The sequence below is a fragment of the Schistocerca serialis genome, chromosome 2, assembly GCF_023864345.2.
Source record: "Schistocerca serialis cubense isolate TAMUIC-IGC-003099 chromosome 2, iqSchSeri2.2, whole genome shotgun sequence".
Lineage (NCBI taxonomy): Eukaryota > Metazoa > Arthropoda > Insecta > Orthoptera > Acrididae > Schistocerca > Schistocerca serialis.
In genome coordinates, this window is record NC_064639.1 from 332130812 (window position 1) to 332152734 (window position 21923).

General features: G+C 43.9%; 1 protein-coding gene across 1 annotated transcript in view; it reads left to right on the forward strand.

Annotated features, from left to right (window-relative positions):
• The window catches only part of LOC126455538 (potassium voltage-gated channel protein Shaw-like), a 451812-nt gene that overhangs the window by 402893 nt on the left and 26996 nt on the right, over window positions 1–21923 (forward strand). Inside the window, exon 4 of the mRNA XM_050091289.1 lies at window positions 15673–16597. Within this exon, the coding sequence (XP_049947246.1) occupies window positions 15673–16597 (925 nt within the window). The remainder of the gene's footprint in view (window positions 1–15672; window positions 16598–21923) is intronic.

The window sequence follows — 21923 nt, forward strand, 5'->3', positions numbered from 1 at the left end:
CACGAGCTGCGGACGATTCATTACAAACTGTGCAGAGAAGCACCGTACGTAGAATCCAGATAGGTCAATATTCAACTAGACCGTTGCATACGAAGACTCTCATGACTGAGACCGTACGTCTATGAGAGAACGAGATTTCATCCACGACAATAAGTTGCCAAATGTAATTTATTGTACCTCGAAACCATATCATCATTTACATGTGTTAAGGTACGGAAAAGGTAATCGAGTTAGGCAAAACAAAAGCCTTGGCTGACGATACCAACATAGATATACATCGTATAGCACCACTTACTGCAACGAAGGAGAAGACAATGGAATGATGTTGACATGGATCCGAAGATGGCAAATATAATTGCCGAAATCTGTAATCTACTTAAATAAACGATTTTAGCGAACTTAGCAATTGAAAATATTCAGTGTTCATAAACCATTACCATACATCACACCAAGTGAAAACTACCACATTCTTCTCAAATGTCATTTTCTGGTAAGTCATTCGTTGTTCAACATAGTTCCTTAAAGTAACATGTATTTTATGTGCTACGAAACGTAATCACAAAATAAGACATTTTTCAGCTTTCGTTCGAGAGCTTTCTTTGCCATCGTAGAAAGAGCAGTAGCGATATTTTTTCTGAAATAAAATATTAGATGCCTGGAAGCTACTATCCAAAGAAGTTCTTCCCTATACAAATGAAATGTGACTCACGTGAATCGTCAAGTACATCTGCCAAATATCAGTTTTTTGTTTGTTATCACTGTACAAGAAATTCCACACTGTATGTCAATATCTGTTTCACATATTACAAAGCAGTTTAAACGTACGGCGTGAATCATTCAGATTCCATGACCAAAACAATAAATTTTTTTCTAATGATATTTTTATTTGCTTTATTCCTCGTCCCGAAAACAGTTATGTTGCAATCAGAAATGCGTTTTAGCGCCTGTGGCATACACTTTGTTCAACTATCACACAGGGAGGAGGTATACTTGGAAAATGCCTAGAGATACACCAAGAATTCAGTTTGATTACACCATGATGAGGCAGATATTGCGAAATCAGATACTGGATTGTAAGGCGTACCCAGGAGCAGATATATACTTAGATCACAATTTAGTAGTTATGAAGAGTAGGCTCAAGTTTAAGAGACTAATGAGGAAGAATCAATAAGCAAAAAAGTGGGATACGGAAAGTACTAAGGAATGAAGAGTTACACTTGAAGTTCTCTAAGGCTATACATACTGCGATAAGGAATATCTCAGTAGGCAGTTCAGCTCAAAAGGGATGGACATCTCTAAAAAGGTCAATCAAGAAGTAGGAGAGGAAACTGTAGGTACAAAGAAGGTAGCTGCGAAGAAACCATGGGTAACAGAAATACTTCAGTTGATCAATGAAAGACGAGAATTCAGGAATACAGAAATACAAGTCGCTTAGGAATTATTAAATAAATAGGACACGCAGGGAAGCTAAGGCGACCTGGGTACATGAAAAGTGTGAAGAAATGGAAAAGGAAATGTCTGTCAGAAGGACTGACTCAGTGTACGCAAAAGTCAAAACAAACTCCTGAGAAATTAGTGTCAAGGGTGGTAACATTAAGAGTGCAATGGCAAATTCCACCTTTAAATGCAGAGGAGAGAGAGGTTAGGTGGAACTAGTACAGTGAAGGCATCTATGAGGGGAATGCTTGTCTGATGTGATACAAGAAGAAACAAGAATCGATTAGGAAGAGATAGGGCATCCAGTATTAGAATCAGATTTTAAAAGCGCATTGGAAGATTTCAGATCATGTAAGGCAGAAGGGATGGCTAACATTCCATCAGAATTTCTAAAATCATTGGGGGAAGTGGAAAAAGAACGGAAAAGAAAATTGAGGATCTGTTAGATGACGATCAGCTTGGCCTCGTGAAAGGTAAAGGCATGAGAGAGGCAATTCTGACGCTGCGGTTGGTAATGAAAGCGAGACTAAAGAAAAATCGAGAAACCTTCATTGGATTTGACGACCTGGAAAAAGCGTTCCGCAATGTCGAATGGTGCAAGAAGTGCGAAATTTTGTGAAAAACAGGGATAAGCTTGAGGGAAAGACGGGTAATGTACAACATGTATAAGAACCAAGGAGGAATAATAACACCGGACGACCAAGAACGAAGCTCTCGCATTGAAAAGGGTGTAAGACAAGGGCTTTAGTCTTTCGCTGCTACAGTTCAAATTATACACCGAAGAAGCAATGACGGATATAAAAGAAAGGATCAAGATTGTAGTTAACATTCAGGGTGAAAGGACACTAACGATAAGATTCACTGCCATGGGTTGAGAGTAAACCGAAAAAAGGGGAAAGTAATGAGAATTAGCAGAAATGACAATAACGAGAAACTTAACATCAGAATTGGGGATCAAAAAAATGGCTCTGGGCACTATGGGACTTAACTGCTGTGGTCATCAGTCCCCTAGAACTTAGAACTACTTAAACCTAACTAAACTAAGGACATCACACACATCCATGCCCGAGGCAGGATTCGAACCTGCGACCGTAGCGGTCGCGCGGTTCCGGACTGTAGCACCTAGAACCGCTCGGCCACTCCGGCCGGCGAATTGGGGATCATGGAGTAGACAAACTTAAGTAATTCTGCTATGGACGGTGCAAGGAGAGCACAAAAAGCAGTCTAGCATTCCTGGTCAAAAGAAGTCTACCAGTTTCAAACATGGTAGTCCTTAATTTGAAGAAGAAATTTCTGAAAATATGCGTTTTGATCACACGATTGTATGGTAGTGAAACATGGCCTGTGGGAAAACTGGATGAGAAAAGAACAAAAGCACTTAAGATGTTGAAAATTAAGTGAACTGACTAGGTAAGGAATGAAGAGGTTCTGGGCATAATCAAATATATGGAAAACACTGACAAAAATAAGGGACAGGATGATAGTACATCTGTTAAGACATCAGGGAATAACTTTCATGATTCTGGATGGAGCTGTAGACGGTTCTAACTGTGTAGGAAGACATAGGCTGGAATACATCCAGCAAACAATTGAGAACGTAGGTTCCTGTGCTACTCTGAGATGAAGAGGTTGGAGCAGGAGAGGAATTCGTGGCGGGCGGCATTAAACCAGTCAGAAGACTGAGGACTCAAATAAATCCTCTCATAGTTCGGCTAAACAGTAGGGTACAGTGAGAAAAGGGTGGATTGTTAATCATACTTACAGTCTCTGTATTTTTTTTCAGTTCCAATATTTTGTGTTAATTTTACGACAGCGATGATTCTAATGCTTTAAATAGTTCTTTTTGCTACCTCTCGTCTTCCAGCTGAAATTACATCCTTTCGTCAGGGCGTGAATAATCACATGAAGAACATATACAACATAAATAATTTTATAGAGGCCAGATGAGTAAAAATAAATAATATAAATTCAACGATTATGGTTCGTAACATAAATTTAAAAAAAGGTAGCTCAACTGGACAGAAAGAGAGAGGGAGAATAAATATTTTCTTATGATAAATACGATTTTGGGATGCATTTAGCATCCACCCCTGAAATGTGGGCCGCTTTTGACGATAATAATGTTATCGAAAAAGGAGAAAGGATTATTACAGTTTAACTTCTCGTCAGGGTCAAGAGTATTAGGGATGGCACACAAGTCCAGTTGGAGAAAGTCGCGGCCTGTTAAAGGAATCATCCCTGCATTTGCCTGAAGTGAAAGACAGAAAATATGGAAAATCTGAAGGGATTTATACGCCACTCCTCGAGGATGCGTGTCTAGAGTTAAAAGTTGTCTGCTTAACTTTATTTTAGTGAAAGTGGATTTGTAATGCTGATTGTGTTTGTAATGTCCAATTGTCTGTAGATGCTGAACTATAAGCTTCCTGTTTTGAATGGTGCACATACCAGACCTTACAGCTGATAGTGGGCATAGCGCTGATTATTGGTGACAAAATTCAGTTGTGAGTATGCATAGAAAAGTAACTGAGAGAAAGAATATCGATCCCTGTCTGAAACGTATTGTTATCACAACGTCTGAGTATGAACTTTGATGAAGAACTAATGATTTTGATACTAAAATTGGTCCCTGTGAATAGCCATTAAAGAAAGAAAGTCTTTTCTACACTATTTTGCTTACCTGGATCGCACTGGATAGCTCTGTGTAAACTGCTCTCGTGGCTATGTATAGGTACTGAGATACACAAAGGTGGAATGCGTTCTCTAAAAACATTGCTACCATTCTTGACTCATAATTTCTGATAACGGTTTTAAATAAATTTGAAAATTAATTGACTCTTGGGATGCGGAAAATGACTCTGGGGTTAAATGAACTCAATAGCAATCTCACATCATTTCACTTAATAACTATTACCGAAACTTCAAGAGTATTTTAGCTTTTTCTGGGATCGCGTGACTATAATCCAGTACTTATAGAAGTTAAACTTTACATATATAATCTTTTCTTAAACAAAACTCCGATATCTAATTCTCAAATCCATTTCTCTCACAATTATCGATAAATCCTTAAAAAAGTGAAAAACAAAAATATTTCCGATCTAGCTGTCTGACGAACCAAGAATGCTGCATTACCAACTGCTGTAGCAAATAAAGCAAACTTAACTATAATCCATTCTTCACAAAGAGTATAATCGTACCAATTTCCCTCCACATTAAATCTTCCATTAATCCATAATTCTCAAAAATCTCCATGTTTGCTGCTTAATACGACACAACCAAAACTCGACTGTTCAGATCTAACACCAAAGCTCAACTGTCTGTCCCCTCTCCTCTCTTCGGTATCAACAGATAAATCTGGCGAATCTTTTCGCTGAGCAAAAACCACCTATAAATCATCCCTGTGTAGCGCAACTTCTCGGCCGAGGCTGAGCGCGCATGTTGGAACAATCCAAACCTTACGAGCACGATTCCAGCTATCCAAAACATGAAAAGTTCCAGATATCCAGAACAAGAAAATTCCCACGAAAGTTTACATACACACCTCTCAGAGTCAAAATTTCTCTGTTAACCCCCTTCCGCAGCCAAGGTCACTAACGCACATATTAAGGTATGTTGCACAATTCGGAGACAGTCGGTTCGAAATCTGGTGGTGGGAAAAATATTCATCGCCAATGATTGGTCAGTGACGAGAGCAGAATTACTGACGTCATACATTAGCACAATGTTCTGGGTTAATTGCAAACCTCTCTTCCATGTCTCATAGAGTGAGAGCATGTGACACTGTTAATGTCACTGTTACTATTGTGTAGGCTGTGTATGGGAATTCATGGTCCCTCTTCTCTCGCCCTTAACACCGTCATCAGTTACAATAATACAGTATTTATAACAATGCTATACAACACTATACACGCATTCATCTCACTCATCCAGACAAGACAGAGTTCTGTTCTGCTCGTCGTACCACCTAAGAAGGCTTTTAACAGGCTGTCAGCAGCCATACATATAAATAAATAACCTCACACCGTAAATATTAAAACAGTTGTTGTGAAGAACGATATGCTGCATTATTCTAACGGTATTACTCACATGATGTAGAGACTGCACTTCATCAAAATCATTTATGGACAATCTTTCGGTAACGCTATGGCAAAAGTTTAAATGCTCAACAAACTATAGTGGCACGGGTGGCGAGAGGGGCGTCGTGTTTCAGGGACAGGATTACTGCTCAACTTTCGAGAGCGTATGTTATGAGTTGGCCAACATATTACTTCCTCCCACACATATAACGCTAAATGACCGCGACGAGAAATCAGAGGTCATACTGTGACATATCGACAGTCGCTCTTGCCACTCAAGACTCGCGAGTGAAACAGTTAAAGGTGGGCATGGGGGGGTTCTGTCTGACCTCTGCACATCTTCGGTGCAGTAATACGATCAGTATAAGTAAGTGCTGTAAACGGATTTTCAGTCTGATAATGAATGACTACAATAGTCTTAGAATTATCATATGCAGGTTAGTGTGTGGTACACTTACTTTTTTGTGACAAGTTTGTTGTTGCTTCTTAAATGCAATTACGTTCAAGAATTTTCGACATATTCCAACATCCATGAAAACGATTTCACTTAGAATTTGGGAAAGGAATATCAGTATACCTTAAAAATTGTCGATTCTTATAAAAAAATTCTTTATTAGTCACAAGTGCAAAAAATATTTATTGATCACCAGTTCTCACTAAAATAGTTAGTCATCTTCAGATCAATAACACAAACATTTCTGTGTCTAATCACCAGACCGGTGGGAGACCCATTGTTATCAACATAATACATATTTGAGCAAAACAGCATTACTAGCCCAACCTTTTCGTACATGTACAGTTCGATGAACATTTACATAAGTACTACCCAACTACATCAGATCGTCGTAAACATTCCACAATAGCGTTGTATTGCCAAGTTCCACATATGAAGAATATTTCTCACAAACTGTAGGACAAATTTACAACTGTCACGCTAATCACAAATTAGGGGATAAATTTACCCCTGTCACTTATCATAAGTGAAAGTACAAAGTAATGTGACTCTGTCACTAGGTAAATGTTATCTGGGATTACAATTATTACTAATACTAATACTAATAATAATTACTAATACTAATTACAATTATTACTACTAAATTCTCTATCCATCATATAATATTTCGTATAATTATTCTTCTGCTTCAATTTATGTATTGTAACTGTAATGCCACCTGGTGGGTCGTTGTTTTCCTGTTAGCTCAAGCATGTAACATCATTGAGTGTTCTTTCTGTTGTTCACTAGCGATGCGTGACAGAGGTAAATTTGCACGCTAGTTTATGATAAGCACAATTCATATGTGAATACTAGCCAGTACAATGCTACTGTACAATGTTTATGATCATCTCATATATTTTGGTGGTACTTACATAAAGGCTCATCAAACTGCACTTTTCTTGTCTAGTCTGACAGTTCAGTGTCTGTGTCAAACGCGTAACAGTGTTAGTTAAATACGCAGTACGCCACTGGTTGACCAACGATTCCACGTGCATGATATCGTAAATGTAACATGCCCTGTGTGCACTGATTATTTTTTGATAGAGAGTACTGTGCGATATCCATGTACGTAATCAAGAGTTTTTCGCTTTGTATCTATCCAGTGGGAAAAAGTCATGGAGGACTGTGTCAACGGGATATAAAATGTCAGATGAATACATGTGAAATGGCACTTGCTAGTTGTTTGCAAAGATATACGTAAGATACAAAAGGAAGCGATGCATTGCAGCAGAGATGCTGTTAGATGAGAAATATGTGATTGTCACTTTTTTAAAAAGTGTCTTGATGAAGAGAGAACACGAACATTTTTATTGCCCTTCCTGTTGCAACTGTTTTGTTAATAATGTTGGATTTTGGGTTATTATACATAATGTGAAGAAAATTGCAATGCCTGTCTCTTTATTTGACAAGCAGTTCATCTCTCCGCATAGAAGTATGAGTTCCTCTCATTAGGCGACGCGGACAACAATTAGTAACTTCTATGGCGGCTGTATTCAAGACGACCATCGCAACAGAAAGAAGAGGTGAACTTTCCCACTGAAAAGAAAATACAACTTAAAACATTTACTACTAAGTTTCCTAGAAAGTTTATTTCATATATGTTTGATAGCGTCCGTTCGGCAACCGGCCATAAAAGCATTTCGTTAAATTCAGTTTATGACCAAACAGTTAAAGATCAGGAAACATTCCCAATTCAAAAATTCCAATTCACTATCCAGCCAGTAGTACAAAAACAGAATATCATACACATGTTAATTGGATGGAAAAGGAATAGCCAAGAGCAAAGAGGTAAATAAAAGATCTCTGGTGAGGCTGAAATCAAATTACATCGACTACTTATTTCATTAATCTGTCAACCAGGTTTCAGTCACGACGCTACAGGTTTAATAGTAATGTTGGATGCTGGGAGGAACCTGCTACACAGTCAACACTATTCCTCCCCCTCTGCTACGAGAACTTCCAGCTTCACTATTCGGGCCAGCTTTTGCTACCTTATTTGGTCCTGTGAATTAAATCTTAAATTAAGTTTAAAAACTTAATATCAAAAGCTAAACACATCAATAAACAGAGTAACAAAAAATATCGTAAGGAATAATTCATATTTTAGATGAAACTATGGAACAATGTTTGCGACTTTTACTAATAAGGCGTCCATATTCTTGAAGGGCTTCCTCACTATTCTTTTTTTGGTCATCAGTCTACTGACTGGTTTGATGCAGCCCGCCATGAATTCCTTTCTTGTGCTAACCTCTTCATCTCAGAGTAGCACTTGCAACCTACGTCCTCAATTATTTGCTTGACGTATTCCAATCTCTGTCTTCCTCTACAGTTTTTGCCCTCTACAGCTCCCTCTAGTACCATGGAAGTCATTCCCTCATGTCTTAGCAGATGCCCTATCATCCTGTCCCTTCTCCTTATCAGTGTTTTCCACATATTCCTTTCCTCTCCGATTCTGCGTAGAACCTCCTCATTCCTTACCTTATCAGTCTTATAGCACCACATCCCAAATGCTTCGATTCTCTTCTGTTCCGGTTTTCCCACAGTCCATGTTTCACTACCATACAATGCTGTGCTCCAGACGTACATCCTCCGAAATTTCTTCCTCAAATTAAGGCCGGTATTTGATATTAGTAGACTTCTCTTGGCCAGAAATGCCTTTTTTTCCATAGCGAGTCTGCTTTTGATGTCCTCCTTGCTCTGTCCATCATTGGTTATTTTACTGCCTAGGTAGCAGAATTCCTTAACTTCATTGACTTCGTGACCATCAATCCTGATGGTAAGTTTCTCGCTGTTCTCATTTCTACTACTTCTCATTACCTTCGTCTTTCTCCGATTTACTCTCAAACCATACTGTGTACTCATTAGACTGTTCATTCCGTTCAGCAGATCATTTAATTCTTCTTCACTTTCACTCAGGATAGCAATGTCATCAGCGAATCGTATCATTGATATCCTTTCACCTTGTATTTTAATTCCACTCCTGAACCTTTCTTTTATTTCCATCATTGCTTCCTCGATGTACAGATTGAAGAGTAGGGGCGAAAGGCTACAGCCTTGTCTTACACCCTTCTTAATACGAGCACTTCGTTCTTGATCGTCCACTCTTATTATTCCCTCTTGGTTGTTGTACATATTGCATATGACCCGTCTCTCCCTATAGCTTACCCCTACTTTTTCAGAATCTCGAACAGCCTGCACCATTTTATATTGAAAGTCTTTTCGGGTTTGCTGCCGGATCCTAAAATCAACTTGACTCGATATTTCGGCGATCCAACTGTTCGCCATCTTCAGGAAATGCTGCTTCTGCTGATGAGTCCCGCTGAGAGTCCTTTGAAACGAGGGAAATTTTAGCTTACAGAACTATACCTGTTTCTGAGATTATTATCTCTGGTGAGGGTTCCTACCTTATGCCACATGGGAGTTTATCTTTGTCTTGTCGTAGACGTGTTAAGATAAATTCTGATTCTAATATTCACTTATGGGTGAAGGCTAGTGGTTCATCCTCTTTGGAAGATTGTCGAATTGTGGGTGACTGTACTCTCTATAACCATTGAAGCAGTTCTCAAAAAAAGGCCCTTTTAAGGGCCACATACTACACATTGATCTTGCCAAAAGCCGAGAAGCGATTCTTCTTGGTGTTGTAGCTCTCTGGGGCACCCTGGGATGCTCTCTGGGTGACTCCTGGGCTGCTCAATAGATGGCTCCACAGTGGAGCGCGGGACTCATCAGCAGAAGCAGCATTTCCTGAAGATGGCGAACGGTTGGATCGCCGAAATATCGAGTCAAGTTGATTTTAGGATCCGGCAGCAAACCCGAAAAGACTTTCAAGACTTATTACGCCGGGAAAGCCTACGTAGTCACACCATTTTATATTGTCGAACGCTTTTTCCAGACCGACAAATCCTATGAAAGTGTCCTGATTTTTCTTTAGCCTTGCTTCCATTATTAGCCGTAACGTCAGAATTGCCTCTCTCGTCCCTTTACTTTTCCTAAACCCAAACTGATCGTCACCTAACGTATTCTCAATTTTCTTTTCCATTCTTCTGTATAATATTCTTGTAAGCAGCTTCGATGCATGAGCTGTTAAGCTGATTGTGCGATAATTCTCGCACTTGTCAGCTCTTGCCGTCTTCGGAATTGTGTGGATGATGCTTTTCCGAAAGTCAGATGGTATATCGCCAGACTCATATATTAACACACCAACGTGAATAGTCGTTTTGTTGCCACTTCCCCCAATGATTTTAGAAATTCTGATGGAATGTTATCTATCCCTTCTGCCTTATTTGACCGTAAGTCCTCCAAAGCTCTTTTAAATTCCGATTCTAATACTGGATCACCTATCTCTTCTAAATCGACTCCTGTTTCTTCTTCTATCACATCAGACAAATCTTCACCCTCATAGAGGCTTTCAATGTATTCTTTCCACCTGTCTGCTCTCTCCTCTGCATTTAACAGTGGAATTCCCGTTGCACTCTTAATGTTACCACCGTTGCTTTTAATGTCACCAAAGGTTGTTTTGACTTTCCTGTATGCTGAGTCTGTCCTTCCGACAGTCATATCTTTTTCGATGTCTTCACATTTTTCCTGCAGCCATTTCGTCTTAGCTTCCCTGCACTTCCTATTTATTTCATTCCTCAGCGTCTTGTATTTCTGTATTTCTGATTTTCCCGGAACATGTTTCTACTTCCTCCTTTCATCAATCAACTGAAGTATCTCTTCTGTTACCCATGGTTTCTTCGCAGCTACCTTCTTTGTACCTATGTTTTCCTTCCCAACTTTCCCACGCCCGGGTTCCCGGGTTCGATTCCCGGCGGGGTCAGGGATTTTCTCTGCCTCGTGATGGCTGGGTGTTGTGTGCTGTCCTTAGGTTAGTTAGGTTTAAGTAGTTCTAAGTTCTAGGGGACTGATGACCATAGATGTTAAGTCCCATAGTGCTCAGAGCCAGCCTTCCCAACTTCTGTGATAGCCCTTTTTAGAGATGTCCATTCCTCTTCAACTGTACTGCCTACTGCGCTATTCCTTATTGTTGTATCTATAGCGTTAGAGTACTTCAAACGTATCTCGTCATTCCTTAGTACTTCCGTATCCCACTTCTTTGCATATTGATTCTTCCTGACTAATGTCTTGAACTTCAGCCTACTCTTCATCACTACTATATTGTGATCTGAGTCTATATCTGCTCCTGGGTACGCCTTACAATCTCTGTCTGACCATGATGTAATCTAATTGAAATCTTCCCGTATCTCCTGGCCTTTTCCAAGTATACCTCCTCCTCTTGTGATTCTTGAACAGGGTATTCGCTATTACTAGCTGAAACTTGTTACAGAACTCAATTAGTCTTTCTCCTCTTTCATTCCTTGTCCCAAGCCCATATTCTCCTGTAACCTTTTCTTCTACTCCTTCCCCTACAACTGCATTCCAGTCGCCCATGACTATTAGATTTTCGTCCCCCTTTACATACTGCATTACCCTTTCAATGTCCTCATATACTTTCTTTATCTGTTCATCTTCATCTTGCGACGTCGGCATGTATACCTGAACTATCGTTGTCGGTGTTGGTCTGCTGTCGATTCTGATTAGAACATCCCAGTCACTGAACTGTTCACAGTAACACACCCTCTGCCCTACCTTCCTATTCATAACGAATCCTACACCTGTTATACCATTTTTTCCTGCTGTTGATATTACCCGATACTCATCTGACCAGAAATCCTTGTCTTCCTTCCACTTCACTTCACTGACCCCTACTATATCTAGATTGAGCCTTTGCATTTCCCTTTTCAGATTTTCTAGTTTCCCTACCACGTTCAAGCTTCTGACATCCCACGCCCCGACTCGTAGAACGTTATCCTTTCGTTGATTATTCAATCTTTTTCTCATGGTAACCTCCCCCTTGGCAGTCCCCTCCCGGAGATCCGAATGGGGGACTATTCCGGAATCTTTTGCCAATGGAGAGATCATCATGACACTTCTTCAAATACAGGCCACATGTCCTGTGGATACACGTTACGTGTCTTTAATGCAGTGGTTTCCATTGCCTTCTGCATCCGCATGTCGTTGATCATTGCTGATTCTTGCGCCTTTAGGGGCAATTTCCCACCCCTAGGACAAGAGAGTGCCCCGAACCTCTATCCGCTCCTCCGCCCTCTTTGACAAGGCCGTTGGTAGAATGAGGCTGACTTCTTATGCCGGAAGTCTTCGGCCGCCAATGCCGATTATTTATCAAAATTTAGGCGGTGGGGGGGATCGAACTCGGAACCGAAGACGTTTTAGATTACGAATCAAAGACGCTACCCCTAGACCACGGGTACTAAGTTATAGATGTTTTTAAGGGTTTCCTCATTATGGGTAAAAACGTACACGTTCAGAAGATAACACCTTTACATTTTCAAAAATTCACACGAACGAAATTGTATATTTTATTCGCTTCACACCTTGTCTCGGTAATAATTGCTGATATTTTTTTTTACAAGTTAAGGGGCTGGCTATGTGTTCCTCGAGTCAGATGACAAACGTCGAATCAGTATTCATACTCCTCCCAAACCTTGTGCAACATGTCGATGTAGTGATGGACTGTTACGCAGCTGCTTTCGCTGCCGAAACTGTATTAACGGTTGTGGAAGATGTGAGATAAACACTATGTTTTTCACACAACCCTATAAAGAATCACAAATGGTTGAAGTTCGTGACGGCCATCTACACCACAGGTCATCATCAGCTGCTGCACAGTAGAACCATCGTTCTGCCAGATGTGTGTTTAGCTGTTCCGGTGGGAGTGAAAGGAGAACCATCTTATTGCAAGATGAGGTTTTCGGAGTCTTCTTGCAACTGGGACAGAAGCCACAAAGAAACATATCTGTGGCAGTTTTTTTCCATGAAAGAGCCGTATATCTTATCCCTCGACACTGCGCAGAGCACGTTAACCTTAGGCAAATCTCGTTCATATTCGATGGAGAAATGGAGGTTTTCTCTTCCCCAGAAATGAATAGTGTGCCGATTAATGTTTCCATTGGCGTGAAACATCGTTTCGTCATTAAAAGCTAACTTCGTTGACGTGTTACTGCCATTGTTCATCCTTTCCAACATCTCAGGGCAGAAATCTGATCAAGCTGCATAATCTCCTGGAATGGTTGCTTCGACGAAATCCAATCTGTATCTTCCCTAGTCGAAGCGCTTACTCAGAAGTTTGTAAACGGTTATTTGTGAGAACTGAAGTTCACCACTTGCTCGACATGTTGATTTCTGTGGGCTTCGCTAGAATACTGCTTGAACGCGATAAAAATTTTGTTCCGAAACAGGAGGCCGACCAGGACTTTTGCTTCTGTTGCAACTGTCTGCAATAAACATAAATGGATACTCTGAAGGATTTCTCTTGATGAAAGTGCGTGCGAAACGCTCGTTGAATACTTTACCCTCTTCGCTAAGTGAAGGACACATGAGGTCTTCTGTTGTGACGTAGTTGGCGTTTTTGACACCAGCATTCTCTGGCGGCGGCAGCCACCAACAAAATAATGCACCCATTCGCAAAACAAACTTCCAGAGATATGCTGTTAGCAGGTTAAGGTTCAGAGCGAGAAAGCTGTACCTTTTTGTTTGTATGAGTTTTTGGAAGTGTAAAGTTCCTTTGTGCTCACCCTGTTTATGTAATCCAGTGTTACCTAACCGTAGTGGTACCAGAAGTACCCTCCGTCACACACCATAAGCTGACTTATGGAATATACCTAAGGTGTTTCAGCACAGCGGTTCGGGAGAAACAGAGTACATCTAGGTGATGGAAAATCACATAGCGATGCATGGTCGGAAACGTTTTCCTGGCGCGGTAGTCACGACACAGAACACTAGAAAGGAAGACACGAACAGGGTGAGAAAACTTGTTTATTATGCTTGTTACAGCAGAAACCAAGAAATAAGGACAAAAACAGACAACGGTCGTCATCAAAGAAGATGTTAGAAATTGGAAGACTGTGCGCCGAAGACGTGAGGCATACATCCGGGATTGTAATTTCGAACACCCTCTTTGATGACTATCGTCGTCGTCTGTTTTTATTCTTATTTCTTGGTTTCTGCTGCACGAAGCATAATAAACATTTTTCCTCACGGTGTACGTGTCCTTCCTCTCTTGTCTTCTCTGTCGTCACTATCACGCCAGGAAAGCGTTTTCGATCATGCATTGCTACGTGACTTTCCATCGTCTAGGTGTACTCCATCTCTCCTGTAAGTTTGTAACTTCTGTGCTAAAACACCCTGTATGTTCACGTAAATATATACGCTCATGCTCCTAAATTAAGGATAATTGCAGAATGTGGCGCCACACAACGTGGCACCACACAAAACTGGCGCTAATAGTATAGGCACATAGGGAACACAAAAGACAAAGATCTGTAAGTCCACGGTATTGGTGATAAGTTGAAAAAACCGTCCCAAAACACATGTGCTACAAAACGCCACTGTTTCCTGCGCATGTACCCCGACATCAATATGGGATATGATCACCGTGCACATGTACACAGGGCACACAGCGGGTTGGCATACTCTGGATCAGGTGGTCGAGCAGCTGCTGGCGTATAACATCCCATTCTTGCACCAGTGCCTGTCGGAGCTCCTGAAGTGTCGTAGGGGTTTGAAGACGTGCAGCGATACGTCGACCGAGAGCATCCCAGACGTGCTTGGTGGGGTTTAGGTCTGGAGAGCAGGCAGGCCACTCCATCTTCTGTTTCAAGGTATTCCTCCACCGCCGGCCGGAGTGGCCGAGCGGTTCTAGGCGCTTCAGTCCGAAACCACGCGACTGCTACGGTCGCAGGTCCGAATCCTGCGTCGGGCTTGGATGTGTGTGATGTCCTTAGGTTAGTTATGTTTACTTAGTACTAAGTCTAGGGTCCTGATGACCTCAGATGTTAAGTCCCATAGTGCTTAGAGCCATTTGAACCATTTTGAACCACTGTTCCTATGACCATGTACTGTGTTCTTGGCACCAGGCTTTACGAGCTCTCCTGTGACCAGGAGTCAGTGGAATGCACCTTGGAGGTCTTCGGGCGAATAAACCGTGTCCGTTCAGTCGTCTGTAGACTGTTTGTCTAGAGACAACTGTTCCAGTGGCTGCGGTAAGGTCCCGAGCAAGGCTACCTGCAGTACTCCGTGGCCGTCTGCGGGCACTGATGGTGAAATATCGGTCTTCTTGTGGTGTTGTACACTGTGGACGTCGCGTACTGTAGCGCCTGGACACGTTTTCTATCTGCTGCAATCGTTGTCATAATCTTGAGATCACACTTTGTGGCACACGGAGGGCCCGTGCTACGACCTGCTGTGTCTGACCAGCCTCCCGTCGCCCTAGTATTCTATCCCTCATAACGTCATGAATATGTGTTCTTTGAGCCATTTCAACACACAGTCACCATTAGCACGTCTGCAAACGTCTGCGCACTTACTCGCTGCACCGTACTCTGACATGCACCAACACATCTCTGCATATGCGGACTGCTCCCAGCGCCACCGTGCGACGACCGCAGGTCAGATGCACCGTATGGTCATACCCCGAGGTGATTTAAACCCGCAAACCGCCCACCAGAGTGTTGTTTCACCATGTATCAGCATTATCCTTAATTTATGAGCATGAGTGTAGATAAGATGTTCGTAACCTGATGTACTGATTCTGTTTTTCTTTTCCAGTTGATCGGTGTGATATCGGTGTTCTTCATTTGTGTTTCGATCGTGTCGTTCTGCCTAAAGACTCACCCGGACATGCGAGTGCCGTTCCTGGTAAACCGCACAGTGTCTACCCCAGACAATGCCACCACGTGGGTGCTGTACAAAACTAAGACGAAGGCGCACGACGCCTTCGACTACATAGAGTGCGTGTGCAACGCGTGGTTTACTTTAGAATTTTTTATCCGTTTTATCGCGTCGCCCAACCGTCTGGACTTCATAAAGGCGTCCGTCAACATCATCGACTACGTAGCGACGCTCAGCTTCTACATCGACCTAACGCTGAACCACGTCGCCTCGGACCTGCGCAACGCGGACATCCTCGAGTTCTTTAGCATCATCCGCATCATGCGGCTGTTCAAGCTGACGCGACACTCGTCCGGCCTCAAGATCCTCATCCAGACGTTCCGGGCGTCGGCCAAGGAGCTGACGCTGCTCGTCTTCTTCCTGGTGCTGGGCATCGTCATCTTCGCGAGCCTCGTCTACTACGCGGAGAGGATACAGACCAACCCGGAGAACGACTTCAGGAGCATCCCGCTGGGCTTGTGGTGGGCGCTCGAGACGATGACGACCGTCGGCTACGGCGACATGGTGCCCAAGACGTACGTGGGCATGTTCGTGGGAGCGCTGTGCGCCCTGGCCGGCGTGCTCACCATCGCCCTGCCGGTGCCCGTCATCGTCAGCAACTTCACCATGTACTACTCGCACACGCAGGCGAGGGCCAAGCTGCCCAAGAAGCGGCGGCGCGTGCTGCCCGTCGAGCAGCCCAGAGGCCCGCGTTACGCGACCGGCGTCGGTCCAGGGGTCGGGATGGCCTGTCCGCAGAACAGGCGCATGAACGCCATCAAGGCCAACCACCCCAAGGACGCGCTGGTGCCGTCCAAAATCGGTAAGTGCGCCTGCTGTCCGCCTCGTTACCCGTTTCTTCTATTCACTGTGCGAAAAGACTTTTATCTTTCTTGCAGTGCTTCTTGTGGTCTGTTTGTGTGTCCATACATACGAGTCCAAAGAGAAAATTTAGCATTTAGACACAAACAAGGTGTTCTTCCTAGGAAACGTCACACGCATTTTCTCTGGTGTTCCGCTAGACACTTGCAATGTCGATTTTGCAACGTGTAGCTGGAGTCAATCTAAAACAAAACTGTTCATCAGTCTTTCAAGCGACGCCCCAGTGTCGACGGGAAACTTCAGTTTCCAGAATGAGATTTTCACTCTGCAGCGGAGTGTGCGCTGATATGAAACTTTCTGGCAGATTAAAACTGTGTGCCGGACCGAGACTCGAACTGGGGACCTTTGCCTTTCGCGGGGAAGTGCTCTACCAACTTTTTTTTTCATTTTGTTCGTTATTGATCCTTGTTTGGTCGTTGCGGACGTCGTTAGACATCCTGTTCAAGTTCGGTGGTTGATCCTTCCACTCAGTTTTTTATTACAGAGGCCAACCGGCTCTCTGACCGAACTCGCTGAGCTACCGTGCCGGCGACCCACTGAGCTACCCACCTTGCAGGAGAGCTTCTGTAAAGTTTGGAAGGTAGGAAACGAGGTACTGGCAGAAGTAAAGCTGTGAGGACGGGGCGTGAGTCGTGCTTGGGTAGCTCAGCTGGTAGAGCACTTGCCCACGAAAGGCAAAGGTCCCGAGTTCGAGTCTCGGTCCGGCACATAGTTTTAATCTGCCAGGAAGTTTCAACTTTAGTTTGTTTGCCATAAGAACAAAAATGATTTTAAAGCGAAGTTTTACGCATTCATTCGATACCGTGGTCCCAAAGTAGTCTAGAACGATACTTGTTTTACTTATATGTGTTAACAGGGACACTAACACACGAAGAAGATCCAGTAAACCAGCAACCACATCCCAGCCCTCGCCCGCGCTAACTGCTACCGCCATGTAGCTAAATGGTTCAAATGGCTCTGACACTATGGGACTTAACATCTATGGTCATCAGTCCCCTAGAACTTAGAACTACTTAAACCGAACTAACCTAAGGACAGCACACAACACTCAGTCATCACGAGGCAGAGAAAATCCCTGACCCCTCCGGGAATCGAACCCGGGAACCCGGGTGCGGGAAGCGAGAACGCTACCGCACGACCACGAGCTGCGGACGCGCCATGTAGCTGCGCTGCTCAGTTGCTGCTGGGGTACTGGTTATTCTTCGTGCTTTAGTGTCCCTGTTAGCAGATATCACTAAAATGTGTATCGCAATAGATTAGTTTGGACCGCTCTAGAAGATAGGAACTTAAAATTCCTCTTTAAAAATTAACTTTGTTTGCTATGGGAAACAAACCGAGGCTTTTTGTGGACAGTGGGCTTCGCATGAAAGACGTGACGAACAGTACTCATTTGGACTGACTCCAGCTACACGTTGATATCTGACGAAACATTAGAGAAAATGCATCAGACGACTCTTAAGAGGGACACCCGATGTACATGAAAGTTCTCAGTTTTGAAGTAAAGAGGCAGTGTTCGATACCGTAACGTTTGAATGTGATATTCATTCTTGTATCCGACAGTGATTCGGATTCCACACCAAACCTTAGAGTGGACATAGAGTCTGAGATCGCGGTCACATACTGCCACTTGACTGTAGCTCTCGAGAGCTTCGGATTGCGCCATTGGATAGTGGCCGACCATTGCTTTTTGTATAGTTCTCACTCTTTCGGTATTCACTTTGGGCAGATATTGTTTTATTTTGGATTCGTTCCTAGACACCTTTCACTATGTTCACTCAGTCCATACTGCATTCCGAGTGATGCTGATTTTTTTTTTTTTACTAACGCTGAGTATGACAGTAAAGTGTATACGAACCCACTACTGATACTCATCTGATTCTGAAGAACCATCGAAATATTGCAGATATCTCTGTACAGGTGATGGCTGTTGTTGTGGTCTTCAGTCCGAAGACTGGTTGGATGCAGCACTCCACTTTACTCTATCCTGTCTCAGAATAAATACTGCAACCTACTTTGTCCTGAACCTGCTTACTATGTTGGTCTTCCTCTACAACTGTCAGCCCCTCCCCTTCCCCCACACACTTCCCTCCAATACTAATCTGATGAGTCCTTCATGTCTCAGAATGTGTCTTATCAACCAGTCCCATCTTTTGGTCAAGTTACTCCACAAATATAAGGCTGATGATGTTGAGGTCCAATACTCTGAGGAGCGTAGGAGACGATGCAGGAGACCCGCACCGACGTACTAGGCAAGGTCCTAGTGGAGGTGGTTTGCCATTGCCTTCCTACGACCGTAATGGGTATGAATGATGATGATGAAGACGACACAACACCCAGTCATCTCGAGGCAGGAAAAATCCCTGACCCCGCCGGGAATCGAACCCGGAACCCCTTCCGCGGGAAGTGAAAACGCTACCGCAATACCACGAGCTGCGGACAAGTAAGGAGCGGTCAAAAAGTTAACACCGTGTCCGCACCAATTGCGGTGGTTTCCTTTCGAGGTCCATGCCATCCGGCAGGTGAATCCAGATCCGGGAGTGATCACTTGCGCCCAAGTCATCGACCACTTCCCATTGAGCACTGTGGGCAAGAGCTGGAGAGCAAAGCGAGAGATTAGTGGCATAGAAAGACCCAGTCACTGTGCAGAAGTGAATGCTCTGTCCTGCATTTAGCTAGTATGCACAGGATGACAGGAGAAGCCTCTCAATTGCTCTACCCCTTGGGCAGATAGTTGCAGAGCCCCAAAGCACATTGTGGAGAGGATGAGTGAGCTGTGTTATAAGGTCGGTGAGGGCATCTTCATCAAGTGAATCATGTGGGGGAAGTAAAGGGAACATATTGTCAATGGATGACGCACGTGCACGGATATAACAACGGCTTGTAAAGTCGTTGTAAGTGACAGAGGCGAGGAGTGGTAGTCGATCCTGACGAAAATACCTACGCCTCCTTTAGCTCTCTCCACGCATGTTGTCCTTTTCGTGGAGTGCGTAGCTTCTTAGTCCAGGGGTGTTTGATCGACGCAAATAAGTCTCCTGGAGACAGAGACACAGTGGTCAATCCTGAGATAGGAGACGAGGTTCCTCCACATGCGTCCTGAACCCCTGCAAGTATGGGAGCCATCTATGATAGGGGTAGTACCTTCATCCTGTCTTTCCGACGGGATGGGGAGACCGCAGCAGGTGGAGGTGCAGTCGTGGGACGAGATGATTGCCCCACGCACACCTCATACTCTATCAGCTCTGGGGACGAGTCAAATGAAGCATCAGGTAAAATCACATCGACATGGTCAGACGGGTTACCACTTGATTTTACCTGCTGTTGTTGCTTTGTAGGAGCCTTTCATGGTTTTGTGGGCTTTGGTGGAGCCGACGTGGGAGTGGTAAGGGCCGTGCCGGACTTCGGAACAGCCTCAGCTGTTGGAGGTGCCAGGGGCCACTGTACCTTTGTCTGTTGTTCGAGTAGAGGCTACAGACTCTGAAACACTTGCTCCCTTGCAAGTGCACTGACACATGCAGGTGTTAATGACTACACGCGCCACCTCCGTCAGCATAGAGGCATTCGCTTTTGGAGTAGGCTTCTGAACCATTGACGCAAAAGACGTAGCAAATGTTGGAAGCTGCATGGACTTGCATATCTTTTTGGCCTCACCATAGGGGATACGCTTGGTTGTTTTTATTTCCTGTACTTTGCGTTCCTCTGAAAAGATCCAGCAGTCCCTACTCCAAACAGGGTGGTTCTCAGAGCAATTGATACATTTGGCTCGAGACGAGCAATCAGTTCCATGAGCGGCCTTACCGCAGCTGCCACAAGTCGTCTCGCCTTTACATCCTAAGGTAGCATGCCCAAAACGCTGGCACTTAAAACAGCGCATTGGGGTTGGGAAATAAGGCCTCACACTAAGGGGAAGGAAGCCAGCCTTAACTGCTAAGGAAGTTTCATGCTACTGAAGGTCAGGATAAAGGAGTCGAATTTGATAAGATTGCCATCAATCCTCTTCATGATACGTTGCACGTCACCTATACCTTTCGGATCCCATTCACGCTGCAATTCCTCCTTGGGAATGTCGACTAGATCCCTGCATGTCACAACACCTTTGCTGTAATTCAAGGTGCTGTGCAGTTCAGTGTCTGTGGCATTTAGCTGCTTGCTGGTAATTGGAAGTTTCCACAAGCAGGGTCCCATTGCGCAAGCGCTTCACCGATTCTAAGGAGCCACAGATTCCCTCCGAACCCTTTTATATACAGATGGGCAAAACCTTCTCAAAACTACACTCCTTCCGTTCCACCATGAGAAACACACTCTGAGGACCAGCATGCATTCTGTTACTAGAGACTGTACTTTTCGAATACGCGCCGGAATCAGGGGGACTGACTACAAGAGCCCTCTTGTTAGATTGGGTCTTAGTACCTTCCAGCGGCCCACCCTTTCCACTGGGAGGAGGAAAAGGAGATTTCTGAGGATCCATTTCGGTCCCACGAGCGCTAGGGAAGTAAGAGTCCACTCAGACAGAACCCTGCGTGTCTGTGTAAGCCTTACACAACTGAGGTGCGGCAGGTACCACAGAGGTCGCCCACTAACGACTGTTCAACCTCAACAGCCATGCAGCTCATCAGCACGCAGCACACCCTGAGATTGAGGGTTTGTTATAGAGATTTAGGCCACCCTCGCGATCCGGGCGGTCAAGCCAAGATCCCCATTCCCTGAGACACACAACGTTCCACAACCGCGCTGCACAGTAGTCGCTGAAGCATACCCAGAGCTTACTGTGAAGGGAGACTAGCGTTGCTTACCAGGAACCCCAGGGTCGCAAAGCCCGTACCCAGTTTATGAATGCCGAGCCCCTGAGGGGGTTGAATTTTAATCCTACCCCTGCACCTTTCCTTTATTTCTGTCACTGCTTCTTCGCCATATAGATTAAACTATTGAACCTCTTTCTTGCTAAGAATTTCGAACATCTTGCACCACTTTACACTGTCGAACACCTTTTCCAGGTCGACAAGTCCTGTGAGCGTATCTTGATTTTTCTTCAGGTTTGCTTCCATTTCAGAGCGCAACGTCAGGACTGCCTCTCTGGCGCCTTTACATTTCCTAAAGCCAAACTGATCGTTATTTAACATATCTTCAATTTTATTTTCCAGCCGGCTGTTGTGGGCGAGCGGTTCTAGGCGCTTCAGTCTGGAACCGCGCGACCGCTACCGTCGCAGGTTCGAATCCTGCCTCGGGCATGGATGTGTGTCATGTCCTTAGGTTAGTCAGGTTTAAGTAGT